Below are 23,894 nucleotides of genomic sequence, written 5' to 3' on the forward strand. Positions count from 1 at the left end.
CTTTGAGTTAATCGCCAGAAACGTGAGTTCTTTCAGAAACGGATCTCGTACTGTGGTCATGTCATTGACCAGGAGGGGCTGCACAAGTCACCTGACAAGATCGAAGCTGTTGTGAAGGCTCCCGCTCTGGAAAATGTATCCCAGTTGAGGTCGTTCCTAGGGTTGATTAACTATTACCATAAGTTTCTGCCAAATCTATCCACGGTGCTGCATCCGCTGAATGCTCTTTTGCAGAAAGAAGTACCATGGAAGTGGAGCGAGGACTGTAAGAAGGCCTTTCGCAAAAGCAAGGCATTGATCACCTCAGAGGAAGTGTTGGCTCATTTCAACCCAACGCTACCTATTCGTTTAGCTTGTGATGCTTCTCCTTATGGTATTGGAGCAGTACTCTCACACAAGTTGCCAAATGGCTTGGAAAGGCCAGTCGCATTTGCATCCAGATCATTGACCTCCGCTGAGCGCAACTATGCTCAGATAGATAGGGAGGCTCTCAGCCTGGTGTGGGGAGTAAAGAAGTTTAATCATTACCTGCAGGGCCAGAAGTTTACACTGCTGACAGACCACCAGCCGTTGGTATCCATATTCAACCCTAAAAAGGGCGTTTCCATTATGACAGCGCAAAGGCTACAGAGGTGGTCCCTTTTCCTAGGGGCACACCAATATGACATAGAATACAAAGGATCAAAACAGCATGGTAATGCTGACGGTTTATCGCGCCTACCGTTGCCAATGGTAGAAGAGGCGCCTACAGTGGAGATGTTCCACTCAACCATAGTGGAATGTCTACCAGTAACAAATTCTACCATTGAAAAGGAAACGAGAAATGACCCGACTCTCTCACGAGTCTACGATTTAACGGTGAAGGGATGGCCAGCACATGGCGAACCACTGTTGCCAGCATTCTCGCAAAGAAGAGAACAGCTGTCAGTGTGCCGAGGAACCTTGATGTGTGGATCCAGAGTGGTGATTCCACCCAAACTTCAGCATAAAGTGCTAAAGGAGCTTCACGAGGGGCATCTGGGTGGAGTGAAAATGAAGAACCTAGCCAGAGCGTTTGTGTGGTGGCCAGGTATCGATGGAGACATCGAAGAAATGACCAAGAGCTGTCTAGGATGCCAGAAGGTCCAAAACGCCCCACCACAAGCCCCTCTACATCCATGGGAGTGGCCATCATCTCCATGGCAAAGGGTACATATCGACTTTGCTGGTCCATTTATGGACTCAATGTTCTTAATCGCGGTGGATGCACACTCCAAGTGGCCAGAGGTAATAAAGATGTCCTCCACCACCACGGAAAAAACCATCACAGTATTAAGGACCATATTTGCCAGGAATGGGCTGCCGGAACAGATCTGTTCTGATAATGGACCACAATTTGTGTCCGAAGAATTCAGGAAGTTCTTAAAAATCAATGGGGTTAAGCACTACACGTCCGCCCCATACCATCCCGCCACCAATGGATTAGCTGAAAGGTTTGTCCAGACCTTCAAGAAGGCCATAAAGGCCATGGGTAATGAAGACATAAATCTACAACATAAGGTAGATAACTTCTTGTTTGCGTACAGGAATGCAACACATGCGGTTACAAACCAAACTCCCGCCATGATGTTTTTCAATAGAAGACTAAGATGCCGGCTGGATTTGATCAAGCCAAACATCAGAAGGGACGTAGAGAACCGGCAATTTCAAGGCATGAATGAAAGGCCAACTAGAACCTTCCAGATAGGTCAACAAGTTTTGGCCCGGGACTACCGTACCGAGAAATGACAGCCTGGAACTACTTGCACACGACTAGGACCGCTGATGTATACCGTGGACATTGGTGAAAGCATAATAAGGCGCCATGCTGACCAGATCATAGAGTCATCCGAAAAGGGACAACCTACACCACAACTTTATACGCCTAATGATGAAGCAGAGATACCCATAGTATCTACCTCCGATCCGGTGATACTGGAACCAGATGAACCCGACACTGGCATTTCGACCTTGCCAAAAGAACCTGCTACACCACCGAAAACTACTACACCACCGAGGCGTTATCCGGACCGAGTCAGGAAGCCTCCAGAGAGACTGAATCTGTGAACTGTTTTTACAGGAAGTTGTGTATATATGTTATTATGTTATGTTTAATGGGGAATATATATATATACTGTTAAGCTAAAAAGGGAGGATTGTGGTGTATGTAACCGTTCCACCTTTAAGAGAACTATTTTAAGAGATGCACTACTTTATCTTGGCTGCTGTATACTGTAATACCGGTGGTGACCACACCGGTATATAAGTGCGGTGTAATGATTTATTGGGCAGTTCAGCCCTGACCTTCGACTAGTAAAGACCTGTTAAAATTTACTCTTGTGGTCTGTGTAGTAATTCTCATTATAACACACAGACTTAACAGAAGGGCGTTCCAGTGATGACGGCACAACGGCTGCAGCGATGGTCACTCTTCCTAGGGGCTCACCTGTATGACATTGAATACAAGGGGACCAAGCAACATGGCAACGCTGATGGTTTGTCACGTTTACCACTGCCGACCTCAGAGAGAACTACAACAGTTGACTCAGCAGAGGTATTTCACACAACAATAGTTGAGCAGCTACCAGTGACAAACTCCCTCATTGAAAGAGAAACGCGCAATGACCCTACATTGTCAAAAGTTTATGACATCACTGTGAAGGGATGGCCAGCGCATGGTGACTCATTGTTTCCAGCATTCTCAGCTAGGAGGGAGCAGTTATCAGTGTGTCGGGGTACACTGATGTGCGACTCACGAGTTGTGATTCCTCCCAAGCTTCATAACCGAGTGCTAGATGAACTGCATGAAGGCCACTTAGGTACGGTAAAGATGAAAAGCCTTGCCCGTGGATACGTGTGGTGGCCGGGAATTGACAAACAGATCGAGGACCTGACAAAGAGCTGCTTAGGATGTCAAAAGGTCCAGAACGCACCACCACAAGCCCCTCTCCATCCATGGGAATGGCCCTCATCACCATGGCAACATGTGCACATCGACTTTGCTGGACCGTTCATGGACTCCATGTTCTTGATTGCAGTCGATGCACATTCCAAATGGCCCGAGGTCATTAAAATGAAATTAACCACATCTGAAAAGACCATTTCAGTTCTGAGGACCATGTTCGCTAGAAATGGCCTACCAGAACAAATCTGCACAGACAATGGACGACAATTTGTCTCTGACGAATTCCAAGGTTTCATGAGGAAAAATGGAATCAAGCACTACACATCTGCCCCGTACCATCCAGCTACAAATGGCTTGGCAGAAAGATTCGTACAGACTTTCAAGAAGGCCATCAAAGCAATGTACAGCGAGAATCTACCACTGCAACACAAGATAGACAATTTCCTCTTTGCTTATCGGAACGCAGTACACGCAGCCACTAATCAGACTCCAGCGATGATGTTTCTGAACAGGAACCTGAGATCTCGCATGGACCTTCTTAAATCGAATGTACGTCGTGATGTAGAGAACAAACAGTTCAAACATTTGAATGCTAAGCCAACAAGAAGCTTCAGTGTGGGACAGTCAGTTCTTGCTCGTGATTTCCGGACGGAAAAGTGGCAACCAGGGACAATATCCACAAGAGAGGGACCACTGATGTATACTGTGGATGTGGAAGAGAACGTTTTGAGACATCATGTGGACCAAATTCTGGATGTTCAGGTGAAAAACACCCCTATACCTCGCCCAGACTCACCTGACATGGAAACAGACACTCCTGATTCATCAGCATCAGCACCAGCCTCATCCACAGCTGAGAGCTCTACCTGTGCTGATAGCTCACCTGATGCACCTGTACCTGTACAGTCTCATTCCCCAAAGCAAAAGAGCCTGGAGAGACGTTACCCAGAGAGGCAGAAGAGGCCTCCCCAGAGACTTGACTTGTAAAAGGGCTGTTGACAAAATTAAATGTTATGTTGGAATTTGAATTTTGTTACTTTTAAGAAAACAAAAAGGTTACTGTAAAGACAGGCTCTGTATGTTAAATATAGAAATTTTGCATTAATATACTATTAAACTAAAGGGGGAGGAAGTGTAAGGTATACAACATTGAAGGGACTACTTTGTTTTACGGATGTACATCCTTAGTTGCGAGCGTATATAACAGACGCGTATCGATTTGTACAGTCAGTGCCAAAGTTCCAGTTACCCAGTAAAGATCACTTGAAGTTACTCTCAGTCTCTGCTGCTTTATTATTTTATGTAGTTGTGTATAGCGGTACAAACACAACAGTGTGTCTCTATTTTTGTCTGTCCCTCTCACTTTCTCTCCCTCTCTCTTTCTCTCTCTATGTCTCTTTCTCTCTCTATCTCTGTGTGTCTCTATTTTTATCTCTGTCCCTCTCACTTTCTCTCTCACTTTCTCTCTCTCTTTCTCTCTCTCTGGCTCTTTCTCTCTCTCTCTCTTTCTCTCTCTGTCTCTGTGTGTCTCTTTTTATCTCTGTCCCTCTCACTTTCTCTCTCTCTCTGTCTCTCTCTCTGTCTCTCCTTCTCTCTGTCTCTTTCTCTCTGTGTGTGTGTCTCTATTTTTATCTCTGTCCCTCTCTCATGTCCTCTCTCTCTAGTTCTCCTCGAGTGTAAAGTTTGCCACATTTTCACAGAGTTGGACACTTGCTCCCCAACCAGTCTGCCTGACTGCTCCATGTTGCTTCTCGATAGCCTCAGCCTGTCTCACTAGAGTTATGGCTGTACCAAGGGTTCATTCAGGCTCTAACCATGATCTCTGACCTCAGGAGGGGGAGTTGGAGATGTCACATAATCATAGAATCATAGAAATTTACAGCACAGAAGGAGGCCATTCGGCCCATCGTGTCCGTGCCGGCCGACAAAGAGCTCTCCAGCCTAATCCCACTTCCCAGCTCTTGGTCCGTAGCCCTGTAGGTTACAGCGTCCCAAGTGCACATCCAAGTACTTTGTAAATGCGATGAGGGTTTCTGCCTCTACCACCCTTTCAGGCAGTGAGTTCCAGACCCCCACCACCCTCTGGGTGAAAAAAATTCTCCTCAACTCCCCTCTAAACCTTTTACCAATTACTTTAAATCTATGCCCCCTGAGCAGGCTGAAATAATCAGGTATGTTAATTTACAACATCAACAACAACTTTAACATCGTAAAACGTCCTAAGGCCCTTCACAGGAGCGATTATCAAACAAAATTTGACACCGAGCCACATCAGGAGATATCAGGACAGATGGCTTTAAGGAGTGTCTTAAAGGAGGAAAGAGAGGTGGAGAGGTTAGTGAGGGAATTCCAGAGCTTAGGGCCTTGGCAGCTGAAGGCACGACCACCAATGGTGGAGTGATTAAAATCAGGGATGCTCAAGAGGCCAGAATTGGAGAAACGCAGATATCTCGGAGGGTTAAGAACATAAGAATCAGGAGCAGGAGACGGCCAATCGGCCCCTCGAGCCTGCTCCGCCAATCAATAAGATCATGGCTGATCCGATCTTGGCCTCAACACCGCTTTCTCGCTCTCTCCCCATACCCCTCGACTCCCTTGTAGTTCAAATGTCCGTCAATCTCCGCCTTGAATATATTCACTGACTCCGCCTCCACAGCTCTCTGGGGTAGAGAATTCCAAAGATTTACGACCCTCTGAGAGAAGAAATTCCTCCTCATCTCCGTCTTAAATGGGCGACCCCTTATTCTGAAACTATGCCCCCTAGTTCTAGATTCCCCCATGAGGGGAAACATCCTCTCAGCTTCTACCCTGTCAATCCCCCTCAGAATCTTATATGTTTCAATAAGGTCACCTCTCATTCTTCTAAACTCCAGTGAGTATAGGCTCAACCTTTCATCATACGTCAACCCCTTCATCCCAGGAATCAACCTAGTGAACCTTCTCTGCACTGCCTCCAATGCAAGTATATCCTTCCTTAAATATGGAGACCACAACTGTACGCAGTACTCCAGGTGCGGTCTCACCAGCGTCCTGTAAAGTTGCATCAAAGCTTCCCTACTTTTATACTCCATACCCCTTTGCAATAATGGCCAACATTCCATTAGCCTTCCTAATTACTTGCTGTACCTGCATGCTAACTTTTTGTGTTTCATGTACTCGGACCCCCCGATCCCTTTGTACCGCAGCATTCTGTAGTCTCACTCCATTTAAATAATAATTTGCTTTTTCATTCTTCCTTCCAAAGTGGATAACCTCACATTTTACCACATTATACTCCATCTGCCAAATTTTTGCCCACTCACTTAACCTATCTATATCCCTTTGCAGACTCTTTGTATCCTCCTCACAGCTTGCTAACCCACCTATCTTTGTATCATCAGCAAATTTGGCTACTTTACACTCGGTCCCTTCATCCAAGTCATTAATATAGATTGTAAATAGTTGAGGCCCCAGCACTGATCCCTGTGACACCACACTAGTTACTGATTGCCAACCAGAAAATGACCCATTTATCCGACTCTCTGTTTTCTGTTAGTTAGCCAATCCCCTAACCATGCCAATAAATTACCCCCAACTCCGTGAGCTCTTATCTTGTGCAGTAACATTTTATGTGGCACCTTATCGAATGCCTTCTGGAAATCCAAATACACCACATTCACTGGTTCCCCTTTATCCACCCTGTTTGTTACATCCTCAAAGAACTCTAGCAAATTTGTCAAACACGATTTCCCTTTCATAAAACCATGTTGACTCTGCTTGATTGTCTTATGATTTTCTAAATGTCCTGCTATTACCTCCTTAATAATGGATTACAGCATTTTCCCAATGACAGATGTTAGGCTAACTGGCCTATAGTTTCCTGCTTTCTGTCTCCCTCCTTTCTTGAATAGTGGCGTTACATTTGCGGTTTTCCAGTCCGCTGGGACCTCTCCAGAATCCAGGGAATTTTGGTAGATTACAACCAATGCATCCACTACCTCTGCAGCCACTTCTTTTAAGACCCTAGGATGCAGGACATCAGGTCCAGGGGACTTGTCGGCCTTTAGTCCCATTAGTTTGGCTAGTAATTTTTCTCTAGTGATAGAGATTGTTTTAAGTTCCTCCCTCCCTATAGCCCCTTGATTATCTATTATTATTGTAGGGTTGTAGGGCTGGAGGAGGTTACAGAGATAGGGAGGGGCCAGGCCATCGATTGAACTTTAAAATGCTTTCAGTGGGGGTGGGTTTATGAGTATGAAACAAAGATTAGATTAAACCGTCAACCGTCAGCCCAATGACACGTTTTCCATATATAAACATTTTAAAGTCATTAAACCTGCTCAATGTGATACAAGGGGTGTTTGTAATAAGGTGAAGTCACTCGGGACTAGTTTCCATGCTCCAATCTATCCAGTTCTGCAGTATGATTTTCCCGGTCATTCCCGGGCACCAGAAAAGAACACCAAATACCCACAACTTCCTCACCTGACAAATATATCAACGTGTTAACCTGGTCCGGTTGGTTTTCTTTTCTAAGCTTGAAGTAATTTTTAATTTTTCGGACCATGTTGCCCGGCTCAGCTACTCTCCTGAACTACTGAAGCTGTATTTACCGGGTGGACTGTGAGGGATCTGGGGCTTCAGGCCACAATCCTACAGCCAGTGCCTTCCCCATGTCCTTTTGTCTTATCCCCAGAAATCTGTCATTAGTTTGTCCACGATCACTGTGTGATCCTTTTAATAATGAAATGGCGGCACCAGCACCATCTCCATTGAGAATATACCTGGAAAGGGAACACTAAGAACTTTGGAGCTGTGATATGTGACCATGTTATATATGGCGGCAGCAGTGAGAGCGGCCCTGGGTGGAGACTGAGCGCGGAGACCGAGGAGTTAAGGAGTGGGGAGAGAGAGCAGCCCAGACACACCGGCGGCAGCAGCGAGAAGTAAAAAGTAATCGAAGAGTGACGTCACCAGAAAGCAGGTAAGTGATTGGTTGGTGAGTATTTCTCTCTTTCTCGCTTTTTTCCAAACTTAATTTTTGTGGTTTATAGTTTCTAGGGTCTCTGTTGTGTAGCAGGTAGTGGTAGTAAACAAGGGCCCTTGAGTATATCATTTGATTGTAGTGTAATTGGTGGTATTGATTTAATTTAATTTAAATTGATTGAAGGGTAAGTCATGACAGCACAGCTCAGCCCCGTGGCATGCTCCTCCTGCACTATGTGGGAAATCAGGGACACTTCCTGTGTCCCTGACGACCATGTGTGCGGGAAGTGTATCCAGCTGCAGCTACTGGCAGACCGCATTGTGGCACTGGAGCTGCGAATGGATACATACTGGAGCATTCGCGATGCTGAGGACGTCGTGGAAAGCACATTTAATCAGTTGGGTACACCGCAGGTAAAGGCTGCACAGCCAGGAAGAGAATGGGTGACCACCAGGCAGAGTAGTAGGCGCAGGCAGGTCGTGCAGGGGCCCCTGTGGCCATCCCCCTCTCAAACAGATATACCAATTTGGATATTGTTGAGGGAGATGGCTTATCGGGGGAAGGCAGCAGCAGCTAACTTCCTGGCACCATGGGTGGTTTTGCTGCACAGGACGGGAGGAAAAAGAGCGGGAGAGCTATAGTGATAGGTGATTCTATTGTAAGGGGAATAGATAGGCGTTTCTGCGGCCGCAAACGAGACTCCAGGTTGGTATGTTGCCTGCCTGGTGCAAGGGTCAAGGATGTCTCGGAGCGGCTGCAGAGCATTCTGGAGGGGGAGGGTGAACAGTCAGTTGTCGTGGCACATATAGGTACCAACGATATAGGCAAAAACCGGGATCAGGTCCTAAAAGCTGAATATAGGGAGTTAGGAGGTAAATTAAAAAATAGGACCTCAAAGGTAGTAATCTCAGGATTGCTACCAGTGCCACGTGCTAGTCAGAGTAGAAATAGAAGGATATTTCAGATGAATACATGGCTAGAGGAATGGTGCAAGGGGGAGGGATTCAAATTCCTGGGACATTGGAACCGGTTCTGGGGCAGGTGGGACCAGTACAAACTGGACGATTTGCACCTGGGCAGGACCAGGATCGATGTCCTAAGGGGAGTGTTTGCTAGTGCTGTGGGGGTGGTTTAAACTAAAATGGCAGGGGGTTGGGAACCTGAGCAGGGAGACAGAGGAAAGGGAAGCAAGGATAGAAGCAAAAGACAGGAAGGAGAAACGCAAAAGTGGCAGTCAGAGAAATCAAGGGTTTAAATCAAACATGGCCACAGTAAATAATAATTCTAAAAGGTCTAAGAGTGTTAAAAAAACAAGCCTGAAGGCTTTGTGTCTTAATGCGAGGAGCACTCATAATAAGGTGGATGAATTAGCTGCACAAATAGATGTAAACGGATATGATATAATTGGGAGTACGGAAACATGGCTCCAGGGTGACCAAGGCTGGGAATTCAACATCCAGGGTTATTCAATATTCAGGAAAGACAGGCAAAAAGGAAAAGGAGGTGGGGTAGCATTGCTGGTTAAAGAGGAGAATAACACAATAGTAAGGAAGGATATTAGCTCTGATGATGTGGAATCTGTATGGGTAGAGCTGAGAAATGCCAAGGGGCAGAAAATGTTAGTGGGAGTTGTATACAGACCCACAAACAGTAATGCTGAGGTTGGGGATGGCATTAAACGGGAAATTAGAGACGCGTGCAATAAGGGCACAGCAGTTATCATGGGTGACTTTAATCTAAATATAGATTGGGCTAACCAAATTAGTAACAATACTGTGGAGGAGGAATTCCTGGAGTGTATACGGGATGGTTTCCTGGACCAATATGTCGAGGAACCAACTCGAGATCAGGCCATCTTAGGCTGGGTATTATGTAATGAGAAAGGATTAATTAGCAATCTTGTTGTGTGAGGCCCCTTGGGGCAGAGCGATCTTAAAATGATAGAATTCGTCATTAAGATGGAGAGTGAAGTAGTTGACTCAGAGACTTGGGTCCTGAAATTAAATAAAGGAAACTACGATGGTATGAGGCGCGAGTTGGCTAGGATGGATTGGGGAATGTTACTTAAAGGGTTGACGGTGGATAGGCAATGGCAAACATTTAAAGATCGCATGGATGAACTGCAGAATTTGTTCATCCCTGTTTGGCATAAAAATAAAACAGAAAAGGTGACTCAACCATGGCTAACAAGGGAAATTAGGGTTAGCATAAGATTCAAGGAGAGGACATATAAATTGGCCAGAAAAAGTAACAAACCTGAGGATTAGGAGCAGTTTAGGATTCAGCAAAGGAGGACAAAGGGATTAATTAAGAGGGCAAAAATAGAATATGAGAGTAAGCTTGCAGGGAACATAAAAACTGACTGTGAAAGCTTCTATAGATATGTGAAGAGAAAAAGATTGGTGAAGTCAAGCGTAGGTCCCTTGCAGTCAGAATCAGGGGAATTTATAATGGGGAACAAAGAAATGGCTGACCAATTAAATACATACTTTGGTTCTGTCTTCACAAAGGAGGACACAAATAACCTCCCAGAGATGTCGGGGAACATAGGGTCTAATGAGAGGGAGGAACTGAATGAAATCAGTATTTGTAGGGAAATGGTGTTAGGGAAATTGACGGGATTGAAGGCCGATAAATCCCCAGGGCCTGATAATCTACATCCTAGGGTACTTAAGGAAGTGGCCCTAGAAATAGTAGATGCATTGCTGGTCATCTTCCAAAATTCTATAGACTCTGGAACAGTTCCCATGAATTGGAGGGTAGCTAATGTAATCCCACTATTCAAAAAAGGTGGTAGAGAGAAAACGGGGAATTATAGACCGGTAAGCCTGACATCGGTAGTGGGGAAAATGCTAGAGTCCATTATAAAAGATGTAATAGCAGAGCACTTGGAAAACAGTGACAGGATCGGATAAAGTCAACATGGATTTACAAAAGGTAAATCATGCTTGATTAATCTACTGGAATTTTTTGACGCTGTAACTGGTAGAATAGATAAGGGAGAACCAGTGGATGTGGTGTATTTGGACTTTCAGAAGGCTTTCGATAAGGTCCTGCATAAGAGATTAGTGTGTAAAGCTAAAGCACATGGGATTGGGGGTAAGCTACTGACTTGGATAGAGAACTGGTTGGCAGACAGGAAGCAAAGAGTTGGAATAAATGGGCCTTTTTCCGAGTGGCAGGCAGTGACTAGTGGGGTACCGCAGGGATTGGTGCTAAGACCCCAGCTATTCACAATATATATTAATGATCCAGACGAGGGAACTATGTGTAATAACTCCAAGTTTGCAGACGACACAAAGCTGGGTGGGCGTGTGTGCTGTGAGGAGGATGCCAAGAAACTCCAGTATGATTTGAACAGGTTGGGTGATTGGGCAGATGCATGGCAGATGCAGTATAATGTGAATAAATGCGAGGTTATCCACTTTGGTGGCAAAAACAGGAAGGCCGATTATTATCTGAACGGCAATAGATTGGGAGAAAGGGAAGTGCAACGAGACCTGGGTGTCCTTGTGCACCAGTTGCTGAAGGTAAGCATGCTGGTGCAGCAGGCGGTTAAGAAGGCAAATGCTATGTTGACCTTCATAGTGAGAGGATTCGAGTACAGGAACAAGGATGTCTTGCTGCAGCTGTACAGGGCCTTGGTGAGACCACACCTTGAGTATTGTGTGCAGTTTTGGTCGCCTTATCTGAGGAAGGATGTTCTTGCCATGGAGGGAGTGCAGCGAAGATTCACCAGACTGATACCTGGGATGACAGGAATGACGTATGAAGAGAGATTGGGTCGATTGGGCTTATACTCACTGGAGTTTAGAAGAATGCGAGGGTATCTCATTGAAACTTATAAAATTCTAACAGGACTAGACAGACTAGATGCAAGAAGGATGTTCTGGCTCGCTGGCCTTTGCCCACAGTCTACATCTGTGCACCGGGTGAAAACCAGGCGTGGAATGTAAACAAAGAGTTGTCACAGGAAACATCAGCAATATAACAGTAAACAACAAAACCACTCCTGGAGACACAGGGACTGAGTGATTATCACTAACTCTGCGGGGTAGGTGATGCTGAAAATATGGCTGGCAGGAAAGTCCCATGGTTGTTAGAATGCGGACATGTTCTCATCCCCCTCACAATCTTTTAGAAAATACTCTCACATAATGAAATCATTTGATTTCCAGACAATGGTTGTTATTATTTGTAGTCTGAATTCATAAATGGAAGTGAAGTGGGCGAGAGTATTTACAGACCCAACTTTTACTCAAAGGCACTTGTTTCATCTGAAGCAGCAATTCGAGGGGTCGGTTTGAAAAAATAATTACTTTAATGTTTATTCTCGAATTTCCCGCCTGGATTTCCCCCCCCCCCCGCACCATTTTCCCAAATAAATTCTCTGAAATCTTAAATGCTTCCTCCGACCCCCCTGTCATTCATTACTGTAGCCCGTGCCTGACTAGTTCACTCTCTGATCTCCTTTAGCAGCCTAGGATATCTGCCATCTGGCCCAGGAGATTCATTCACCTCCAGTCCTTGTCCTACAGTGACTACTCTTCAAAGGTACCTCATTGGCTGTGAAGCGCTCTGGGGCGTCCTGAGTTTATGAAGGGCGCGGTAGAAATGCAAACCTTTCTTTGACCTCATTGATTTCAGTCATTGCCCCACATTAAGTGGACAATGAACCTATCCTTTCCTCCTTGGTGAACACATCTGGAAACCAGCCCTCAATTCTATTATCTTCCCTTCATAGAATTACAGAATCGTACAGCACAGGAGGCCATTCGGCCCCTCGAGCCTGCTCCGCCATTTAATGAGATCATGGCTGATCATCCAAATTCAGTACCCTGTCCCTGCCTTCTCTCCATATCCCTTATCCCCTTAGCCTTAAGAAATATATCCAACTCCTTCTTGAATATATTTAATGAATTGGCCTCAACTGTCTTCTGTGGTAGAGAATTCCACAGGTTCACCACTCTCTGGGTGAAGAAATTCTTCCTCATCTCAGTCCTAAATGGCTTACCCCTTATCCTTAGACTGTGACCCCTGGTTCTGGACTCCCCTGCCACCGGGAACATCCTTCCTACATCTAGTCTGCCTAGTCCTGTTAGAATTTTATAAGTTTCAATGAGATCCCCTCTCATTCTTCTAAACTCTAGCGAATATAAGCCTAATCGACCCCATCTCTCCTCATACGTCATTCCTGCCATCCCAGATATCAGTCTGGTGAATCTTTGCTGCACTCTCTCCATGGCAAGAACATCCTTCCTCAGATAAGGTGACCAAAACTGCACACAATACTCAAGGTGTGGCCTCACCAAGGCCCTGTACAACTGCAGCAAGACTTCCTTGCTCCTGTACTCAAATCCTCTCGCTATGAAGGCCAACATAGCATTTGCCTTCTTAACCGCCTGCTGCACCTGCATGCTTACCTTCAGCGACTGATGCACAAGGACACCCAGGTCTCGTTGCACTTCCCCTTTTCCCAATCTATTGCCGTTCAGATAATAATCTGTCTTCCTGTTTTTGCCACTGAAGTGGATAACCTCGCATTTATCCACATTATACTGCATTTGCCATGCATCTGCCCAATCACCCAACCTGTCCAAATCATACTGGAGTTTCTCTGCATCCTCCTCACAGCACACATGCCCACCCAGCTTTGTGTCCTCTGCAAACTTGGAGATATTACATCTAGTTCCCTCGTCTAGATCATTAATATATATTGTGAATAGCTGGGGTCCTAGCACTGATCCCTGCGGTACCCCACTAGTCACTGCCTGCCACTCGGAAAAAGACCCATTTATTCTTTGCTTCCTGTCTGCCAACCAGTTCTCTATCCAAGACAGTACCTTACCCCCAATCCCATGTGCTTTAACTTTACACGCTAATCTCTTATGCGGGACCTTATCGAAAGCCTTCTGAAAGACCAAATACACCACATCCACTGGTTCTCCCTTATCTATTCTAGCAGTTACATCCTCAAAAAATTCCAGTAGATTAATCAAGCATGATTTACCTTTTGTAAATCCATGTTGACTTTGTCCGATCCTGTCGCTGTTTTCCAAGTGCTCTGCTATTACATCTTTTATAATGGACTCTAGCATTTTCCCCACTACCGATGTCAGGCTTACCGGTCTATAATTCCCCGTTTTCTCTCTACCACCTTTTTTAAATAGTGGGGTTACATTAGCTACCCTCCAATCCATGGGAACTATTCCAGAGTCTATAGAATTTTGGAAGATGACCAGCAATGCATCTACTATTTCTAGGGTCACTTCCTTAAGTACCCTAGGATGTAGATTATCAGGCCCTGGGGATTTATCGGCCTTCAATCCTGTCAATTTCCCTAACACCATTTCCCTACAAATACTGATTTCATTCAGTTCCTCACTCTCATTAGACCCTATGTTCCCTGACATCTCTGGGAGGTTATTTGTGTCCTCCTTTGTGAAGACAGAACCAAAGTATGTATTTAATTGGTCTGCCATTTCTTTGATACGAATGATTCTTCTTTCTCACCTCTCCCGCTTTGTCCGCTTTTGGAGACCGGAATCCCACAATCCTGCAGTGCCGCGGTAACGTTGGTGGAGCGGCGCTCCTCCAGCGCTTGGCACTTACACGTCTGCCGCCAGCCGGAATTCCCAGACACCCGCACCAGCATCGTGGCACCAGGAGTGTCTGCTGGAGGGGGCGGGGGGGGGCGGTGGAATGCCAGCGTTGCCCAGCCGCTGGTGAAGAGTGCCAGTTGATCTGGCTGAAGTGAGAAGATAGGTGGCCCACTTTTCCCACCAATGGCCACTTTCGTTGCAGTTGCCAATCCCTTCATGACAGGCTGATGTAAGGAAACTGGCCTTTGCCACTTTGGTGGGCTCCACTTCTGCCACGCTGTGTGGTGGGGTGAGGGAACCCGGGGCTGGACTGATGGGACTGATCACCCGTAAGTCTATGCTTTTGTAAAGTGCAGAGTCCCAACTCATTTTGCTTATCTTGATAACTAAGATGCTTTAGACTGGGAATTAGTCTAGTGGCCCACCTCTGCACCCTTTCCAAAGCCTCAATATCATCCACCATGTGAGGAGACCAAAACTGGACCCAGTATTCTAACTGAGCAAGGTCTTGTAGAAGGACACAATAGTATACCCCGTCATATAATCAATTGTCCTATGAATGCCCCCTCAACACCCTACTCACTCTCACTATCACTTCACAACATTGCTCATGAACCTTTAGAGATCTACGCGCTAGAATGCCCAGCAAACGACTTCGTTCCACCAGCCCTGCCTCCATTTTTCCGACATTACAACAGTGACCACACTTCAAAAAGTACTTCATTGGTGGTGAAGCACTTTGGGATGCCCTGAAGTCGTGAAAGGCGCTATAGAAATGCAAGTTCTTTCTTTTTTTCTTAATCTTAGTCAAACAGGAACGTTTTAAGACAATATTTTATGCATCTATATTCCCTCACAAAGTTTAGCATCGATTATCTCGGTCACATTCTCCCTTTTCTCACTACCAGTGAAACTTACCCAATGGCCTTTGACCCAGGGTGAAGGCAATCAAATGGATGGCAACCAACCCTATGTTTCGAACAGCGGTGTACAGATTCCACATGGTGCTAGAAACGGATCGTCCGTCCTCCACCTGTATTCCTTCTTTTTAAATTCAGACCTTTGCTTTAATAGAAGCTGAGAGCGATGTGACGGCTCGAAGCTGAATATCCATGTGACAGAAACCCTCTGAGAGTGAAACTTTTCGATGAGACAGTGACCTTCGTCCCCTTGTCTGATAAGGAGAGAGGAGTTCATTGGTACATAAGGATATGTGATAATGAACTGTTTAATGTTTTACCAGAACATCATTCGTGGCAATAATTTAAAAATCAAAACTTATACCAAAAGTATAGACTCGCCTTGGAGTCAGAAGTTTGTGGGTTCAAGTCCCACTCCAGAGACTTGAGCACATAATCCAGGTTGATACTGCAGTGCCGTACTGAGGGAGTGCTGCACTGTTGGAGGTGCCGTCTTTCAGGTGAGACGTTAAACCGAGGCCCTGTCTGTCCTCTCAGGTGGATGTGAAAGATTCCAGGGCACTATTTTGAAGAAGAGCAGGGGAGTTCTGCCTGGTATCCTGGTCAATATTTATCTCTCAATCTACATCACTAAAACAGATTATCTAGTCATTACCACAGTGCTGTTTGTGTGATCTTGCTGTGCACAAATAGACTGCCTCGTTTCCTACATTATAACAGGGACTACACGTCAAAAGTACTTCAGTTGTTGTAAAGCACTTTGGGACATCCTGAGGTCGTGAAAGGCGCTATAGAAATGCATGTCCTTTTTTTGAGGTGATGCTGATTGAGGGAGAAATGTTGGCCAGGACACTGCAAGAACTATTTGCCCTTCTTCAAGTAGCACCATGGGGCTTCAGTTTAACACCTCTTCTGAAGGGTGGCACTGCCAACAGTGCAGCACTCCCTCAGTACTGCACTGATTATGTGCTCAAGTCTCTGGAGTGGGACTTGAACCCACAACTTTCTAACTCAGGAGGTGAGAGAGTGCTACCCACTGAGCTCAGGTAGAAGGTTGAAGCCCTACCTGTGCATCGTGGTGCCAAAGCACTTACCCTGAGCTGTCTGATCGCTAAGTATTTTGCCTTTCTGTTTAGTTGAATAAGAGAGGAGAAGCCACATGCTATATTCTAGCACTTTACTAAAAGAACATAAGAACATAAGAACATAAGAAATAGGAGCAGGAGTAGGCCAATCGGCTCCTCGAGCCTGCTCCGCCATTCAATAAGATCATGGCTGATCTGATCCTAACCGCCAATCTACTATCACAGAACCATCTCCTGAATCTAACAGAATTAGACACACGAAATAGGAGCAGGATCAGGCTACACGGCCCCTGGGCCCGCTCCGCTACCCACAGGGCCATGACCGATCCGAACCTAGACTCATGTCCAAATTCCTGCCCGCTCCCCGTAACCCTTAATTCCCTTTACTTCTAGGAAACTGTCTATTTCTGTTTTAAATTTATGTAATGATGTAGCTTCTACAGCTTTTTGGGGCAGCATATTCCATGGACCTACCACCCTCTGAGTGAAGTAGTTCCTCCTCATCTCAGTTTTGAAAGAGCAGCCCCTTATTCTAAGACTATGCCCCCTAGTTCTATTTTCACCCATCATCGGGAACATCCTCCCCGCATCCACCCGATCCAACCCCTTCACAATCTTATATGTTTCAATAAGATCGCCTCTCATTCTTCTGAACTCCAATGAGTAGAGTCCCAATCTACTCAACCTCTCCTCATATGTCCATCCCCTCATCCCCGGGATTAACCGAGTGAACCTTCTTTGTACTGACTCGAGAGCAAGTATGTCCTTTCTTAAGTATGGACACCAAAACTGTACGCAGTATTCCAGGTACGGTCTCACCAATACCTTGTACAACTGAAGCAATACCTCCCTATTTTTATATTCTATCCCCCTAGCAATGAAAGCCAACATTCCATTGGCCTTCTTAATCACTTGCTGCACCTGCATACTAACCTTTTGAGTTTCGTGCACCAGGACCCCCAGATCCCTTTGTACTTCAGTACTTTCCAGTTTCTTGCCATTAAGATAATAACTTGCTCTACGATTTTTCCTGCCAAAGTGCATAACCTCACACTTTCCAGTATTGTATTCCATCTGCCAAATCTCTGCCCACTTACTTAGCCTGGCTATGTCCCCTTGCAGGTTTTTTATGTCCTCCTCACTCACTACTTTCCCTCCCATCTTAGTATCATCTGCAAACTTTGATATGTTACACTCGGTCCCCTCCTCCAAATCGTTAATATAGATTGTAAAGAGTTGGGGACCCAGCACTGACCCCTGTGGAACACTACTAGTTACTGATTGCTAGCTTCTTCCTGCCCCCTGTGCCCCACACAGTGACTTGGATATACGAGTAGATCTCCTGTGGCATTGCTCACTGTAAGTCAGGCCTTACAATGGGGTAGATTATCAACTTGGACCTGTGGAAATCAACATAAATGATAATCAGGCTGTTTCCGTAATGACCGAACGATTTGCAACGTCAGTTTCATGCCTGGGCAGCAAGTGGAAAAACTACCCTGTTGTTTTAGAATGACAGCAGTGTTTGACAGTGTATTATTCTGCTGCTAAGCTGGGGTTACGCACGCATAAGGCCATAATGACTGATTACTGTTCAGTTAAAACAAATTCTGGTCAGTCAGAGTTTAATTGTATTTTTCTCAGCAGAAATGAGGCGGAATTCTGGTGCATATTTGGGCATTTTTTAGAATCACGGAACCGTGCCACACAGGAGGAGGCCATTCAGCCCACCATGCCTGTACCGGCTCTTTGAAAGAGCTCTCCAATTAGTCCCACTCCCCTGCTCTTACTCCATGGGCTGGATTTTACCAGCCCTGAGGAGACGGTTTTGGAGGCGTGCGAGTTGTTAAAATCGCCAAAAATGACGGGCGGGCCCGATTCCGCCTCCATCCCGCCTCCGAGCAATTTTCCCAAATGCATATTTTCTGACCCCCTTTCCATCCCACCTCCAAGAGGCAGGCTAGGCCCTCAAGGCCCTTAACAACCACTTAGTAGCCTCTATAATCCCATTTTGAGAGGCCTTTTCGACTTTTAGACATTCCCCCCGTCCTACACGCCTCCTCTGGAACACGCCAGATAATGCTGGCAGCCTCACTAGTGGATTGCTTACTAACAGCTGCAGCTCCACCATTACAAAGGAGTTTTCACCAATGATCATTTGCAGGTGGCAGAACTTTGTTGTTTCAGGTCTGGGGGAACTTTTAACAGGCATACTCAGTGTTGTGGAAGTTTGGAGCCTGACACCCATCTCCAGTGTGACCTCCTGGGAAACCCCTCTCCCCACCTGGACTGAGCGCTTCCTCAACTGAGACATATACCAGAAGCATGGCGACCATTTAATTCCTTTCCTCCTGGACATCAGATTCGGACGAAGACCAGCCGTGGCAGCAGCAGAACCCTGAACAACAGCACCACCAACAGCAGGAGCATCAACAGGAGCGCCAAGCTGCTGCTAGTCACCCACCTGAAGAGGCACAGGCCAGAAGGCCACAGCATGTGACAACATTGCTGCCCGGGATGCAAGGGACGCACTCATCCTGGCCAGGTTTGCTTAGCCTGCACAATCAACCACTTTAGTCTCACTCCTTCTTACCAGAGCATCGACAACACTCTGACCACCATTCTGACAATTGCAAGGCGCCCTAAGCCCTCAATGTGAAAGTCCCATTTGCGAAATGACACAGGCCACAACTTCAACAGATTGCCATCAAAACACTTTATAATACAATCACAGTGATGGCTGGTCCAAAAACAAAACTACACAGCACCCAAGTGACTACCTTGTGACTACTTGTGCTTTATCTTCCTCTTACGCGTGCTCCTACATGGTGCTTCCCCTGTGGCTTCAGCAGATGTGGAAGCCCCTTGCTCACTCTCTTGCTGCTCCTGTCTCGATGCCTTTGGTGGGTGTCCTCTGGGGTGGTGAACCTGTGAGGGCTCGCCAACAGTCTGCTGCTCCTGCGGCTGTGCAGGGGTTGAGACATCCATCTCAGTTGGGTGAGGACTCTGGTGGGGCTCTAACCGAGGGCTTTGCTGTGGCATGGTTGTGTGAGCACTTGGAGAGGAGCCCCCACTTCCTTGCTGTCTGCCACCAACATGCCACTCATGGGTCAACTCCACTTCAGATCTAGCAAGTGGCTTGACAGCACTGCATGGGGGCCATGAGGACCCGTTTCTGCACTGGAAGTCCGACTCCAGAGGACTTGCATGAAGGTCTGGTTTGTTTGCTCAATAGCTGACCATTGCTCCTCAAGAGATGTCATTCTATTCTGAACAATGACCATGTTTTCCCATACCCTGGCGACTAAGCTCCTCCATGGACGTAGCCATCCTCTCCTCTACCGTAGCCATCCTCTCTTCTATGGTAACCAGCCTTACCATGGAGGTAGCCATCCTTTCCACGGAGGTTGCCATCCTTTCTGTGGTGATGCGTTCATGCACCAATGCCTCCACAAAGGCTCTGCTCATGTTCACGATGGACTTCTCCATTCGCTCCACACTCGCAGCGACCCTGGAGACAAAACCTGCCAGAGACTCCTGCACCTGTTCCTGGAGTTCCAGCACCGCTCTCCTTCTGGATGGACCCGGAGGCACAGGGTCGACATGCAGCGGAGCCGAGCTGGCAGAGTCCTGCACCCTCCGACGAGGACTCTCCACTGCTGTCCCTGTCTCCGCCATCTGCTGATGCTCACTTGTGAACTGTGATACACCAGGTGACAACACTACTCTATCTCGCGAAGGTCCCACCGAGGTGTGAGTGTCTGCGCTGGTGCTGGGTGCGCTGAATTCTGCTGACACTGTGCCCTCAGAGGTTGCAGCTTCCTTTGAGGAGTCTGGAGGCTCAGGCTGTTCCTCCTGGATAGTGGGGACAGGGGCTTTCGATGGTCCTGTGGGGGAGTAAAGGAAAGAGTTAGAGATTTGAGGCCAAGGTTACATGAACATTGAATATTACAGATGATCATAAGTCCATCTGTTAGAGCATCAGAATCATTATCAGTGACTCATGCTATGTCACTGAGAGAGATGCCAAACTATTCTGTCACCAGCTTGCTGTGACGCACCCGTCTGTCTGTCCCCCACTTGGGAATCCTCCTCGATCCCAGGAATTTCCAGGGCCGCCTTCTCTCAGAGAGTGAGCTGGGCTACTGAGGGTGGCCCTCCTCCTGTCATGGCTCTTTCCCTCTTATTGTGGGCTCTCTTTTCCTGCAATGAGGGAGACAAGTGGAGTTTGAGTGAGAATGAAGGAGTGAGTGTAGAGAATCCATAGCATAGATGCTTAGAAGGATACAAAGGACCCTCCCTGTGTTGAAAGTTGTTGTTGTCATGGCATCACAACGGACCAAGAGCTGGGAAGTGGGATTAGGCTGGATAGCTCGTTGTTGGCTGACGCGGACACGATGGACTGAAATGGCCTCCTTCCGTGCTGTAACTTTCTATGATTCTATAGGGAGTGTGAGGGCTGCATGGTCGAATAGTTAAGTGAATGTGACCATAGAGAGAGAGGGAATGGGTAAGGGTGCAGGGATGTCAGTGTCAAGTGGGATGTGGAGGAAGAGGTTGGCAAAGCAGAGTGCTGGTGAGGTGAGGCGATGGGGATCAGATTGAGGGTGATGGGAAAGTCATACTCACTTTTCCTGTGCGGAGAAGGTCATGAAACCTCTTCCTGCATTGCAGCCAGGTTCTGCGGCTCATTGAAATGGAGTTGACCTCCTGGGCCAGTTGTAGCCGCACAGCTTTTGTCTGCTGGGGTGGTTTTTTTCTCCCTGAGGAAGGGAACAGCACCTCTTTATTACAGCTGGCTCCGTACACCGGAGCTTGGAGGGAGGGCTCATCAAATCGAGGAGCACACTTTTGCTTGATTGTTGACATTGTCGGGAAATCAACTCCTTCATACAATTTGCAGAGCCTTTGCAGTCTCCAGAAGAAGCAAGGCAGCTTGCAGGCCTTAAATCCAACAGCATTGATGACGTCATCGGAGATTGACTTTCGGTATGAAAAGACTCAATGGGCCAGTGGTTCCCACACGCAGGAAATCAATTGTCCAATTAGGGGAAAATCCCACTTTTTCAACACTTTGCTTAGGAGTCGGGGTCCTGACACGATTTCCACCTGACCCGCCCTAGCCCGCCCACACTGACCCGCCCCAGCCCGCCCACACTGACCCGCCCCAGCCCGCCCACACTGACCCGCCCCAGCCCGCCCACACTGACCCGCCCCAGCCCGCCCACACTGACCCGCCCCAGCCCGCCCACACTGACCCGCCCCAGCCCGCCCACACTGACACGCCCCCGCCCGCCCACACTGACCCGCCCCAGCCCGCCCACACTGACCCGCCCCAGCCCGCCCACACTGACCCGCCCCAGCCCGCCCACACTGACACGCCCCCGCCCGCCCACACTGACCCGCCCCCGCCCGCCCACACTGACCCGCCCTAGCCCGCCCACACTGACCCGCCCCAGCCCGCCCACACTGACCCGCCCCAGCCCGCCCACACTGACAAAATCCAGCCCATACCTCGACAAATTTCTCCTTTTCAACTATTTATCCAATAGCCTTTTGAAAGTTACTTTTGAATCTGTTTCCACCGCCCTTTCAGGCAGCGCGTTCCAGATCACAACTCGCTGCGTAAAACAAAATCTCCTCATCTCCCTCCTGGATTTTTTGCCAAGTACCTTAACTCTGTGTCCTCTGGTTACTGACCCTGCTGCCAGTGGAAACAGTTTCTCCTTATTTACCCTATCAAAACACCTCATAATTTTGAACGCCTCTATCAATCTCCCCCTAACTTTCCCTGTTCTAAGGAGAAGAATCTCAGCTTCTCCAGTCTCTCCCCATAACTAATGTCTCTCATCCCTGATATCATTTTAGTAAATCTCCTCTACACGCTCTCCAAGACCTTGACATCCCTCCTAAAGTTTTCCTTGTGTTGATTGGCACCCCATCCACCACCTTAAACATTCACTCCCTCCACCACCGGCGTACCGTGGCTGCAGTGTGTACCATCTACAAGATGCACTGCAGCAACTCGCCAAGGCTTCTTCGGCAGAACCTCCCAAACCCACGACCTCTTCCACCTAGAAGGACAAGGGCAGCAGGCGCATGGGAACACCACCACCTCCAAGTTCCCCTCCAAGTCACACTCCATCCTGACTTGCAAATATATCGGCCGTTCCTTCATCGTCACTGGATCAAAATCCTGGAACTCCCTCCCTAACAGCACTGTGGGAGCACCTTCACCACACGGACTGCAGCGGTTCAAGGAGGCGGCTCACCACCACCTTCTCAAGGGCAATTAGGGATGGGCAATAAATGCTGGCCTTGCCAGCGACGCCCACATCCCATAAAACGAATAAAAACATTTTTTTTTTTTAATGGCTTACAGCCTCTCCAGTACCAGGCATTTTGGGATGGCAGATTACACGAGCAATTGTTGGTTTTGATTTCTTGGTACAACCACAATAGGGCAGTTTCTGTACAAATAAGAGATTACGTTATAAAATATAAAGATTCCACAAAGAAATCTGGCATCAGTTAAAATCCCGGCACATTCTCCGAATGGCCACAATCGTCAATAATAAAAATTTCTAGGAAAAATATTATTACAGGCAGGACAGACACTGAGGCCTGGGCATTCAACAACAATAGCACCTTGCATTTATATAGCGCCTTTAACATAGGAAAATGTCCCAAGGCGCTTCACAGCAGCGTTATCAATAAACAATTGACACCGAGCCTCATAAGGCGATATTAGGGCAGCTTGGTCAAAGAGGTCGGTTTTAAGGAGTGTCTTAAAGGAGGAGGGAGAGGCGGAGAGGTTTAGGGAGTGAATTCCAGAGCTTGGGGCCTGTTGTATGAACACATTAAAGCATAGAATCAGGCAGACAGGCTTCTAACTGCGATGTTCCCTTTATTGGTAAAATGGCTGACTGCCGCTTTCCCGGGTAATTCCCATAATGCAATGCACATTACATTACCGTATTTACTGGTGTTAAACTCGCACATTACATTACCGTATTGACTGGTGTCAAACTCACAATCAGTAAACGACAGGGCCCAGGCAGCTGAAGACACGGCCGCCAGTGGTGGGGCGAAGGAAGTGGGGGGATGCAGAAGAGGCCAGAGCTGGAGGAACGCAGGGATCTCAGGCAGTTGTAGGGCTGGAGGAGGTTACAGAGATAGGGAGGGGCGAGGCCATGGAGGGATTTGAACACGAGGATGAGAATTTTGAAATTGAGATATTGCTGGGCTGGGAGCCAATGGAGGTCAGCGAACACAGGGGTGATGGGACTTGGTGCGGAGCAGAAACCAAACCAGAGGGTTATTCTTGAGAGAAGCTAAAATAATTATCTGTGGAGTGGAATAAATCTGCCCCGAAACAGAAAGTAGTTACATGGCTGC

General features: G+C 47.1%; 1 protein-coding gene across 2 annotated transcripts in view; it reads right to left on the reverse strand.

Moving 5' to 3' along the window:
- LOC147097252 (inter-alpha-trypsin inhibitor) overlaps positions 1 to 15,635 on the reverse strand; it is a 42,848-nt gene extending 27,213 nt beyond the window's left edge. Inside the window, exon 1 of one of the 2 annotated variants that reach the window (XM_085972051.1) lies at positions 15,410 to 15,635. In XM_085972051.1, the coding sequence (XP_085828177.1) occupies positions 15,410 to 15,494 (85 nt within the window). In that variant the 5' untranslated portion in view covers positions 15,495 to 15,635. The remainder of the gene's footprint in view (positions 1 to 15,409) is intronic. The other variant, XM_085972050.1, reaches the window with a different exon arrangement.
- Positions 15,636 to 23,894: the final 8,259 nt, after the last annotated feature.

The sequence above is a fragment of the Somniosus microcephalus genome, chromosome 32 (assembly GCF_052327205.1).
Source record: "Somniosus microcephalus isolate GS21.2 chromosome 32, FLI_Smic_1.0, whole genome shotgun sequence".
Lineage (NCBI taxonomy): Eukaryota > Metazoa > Chordata > Chondrichthyes > Squaliformes > Somniosidae > Somniosus > Somniosus microcephalus.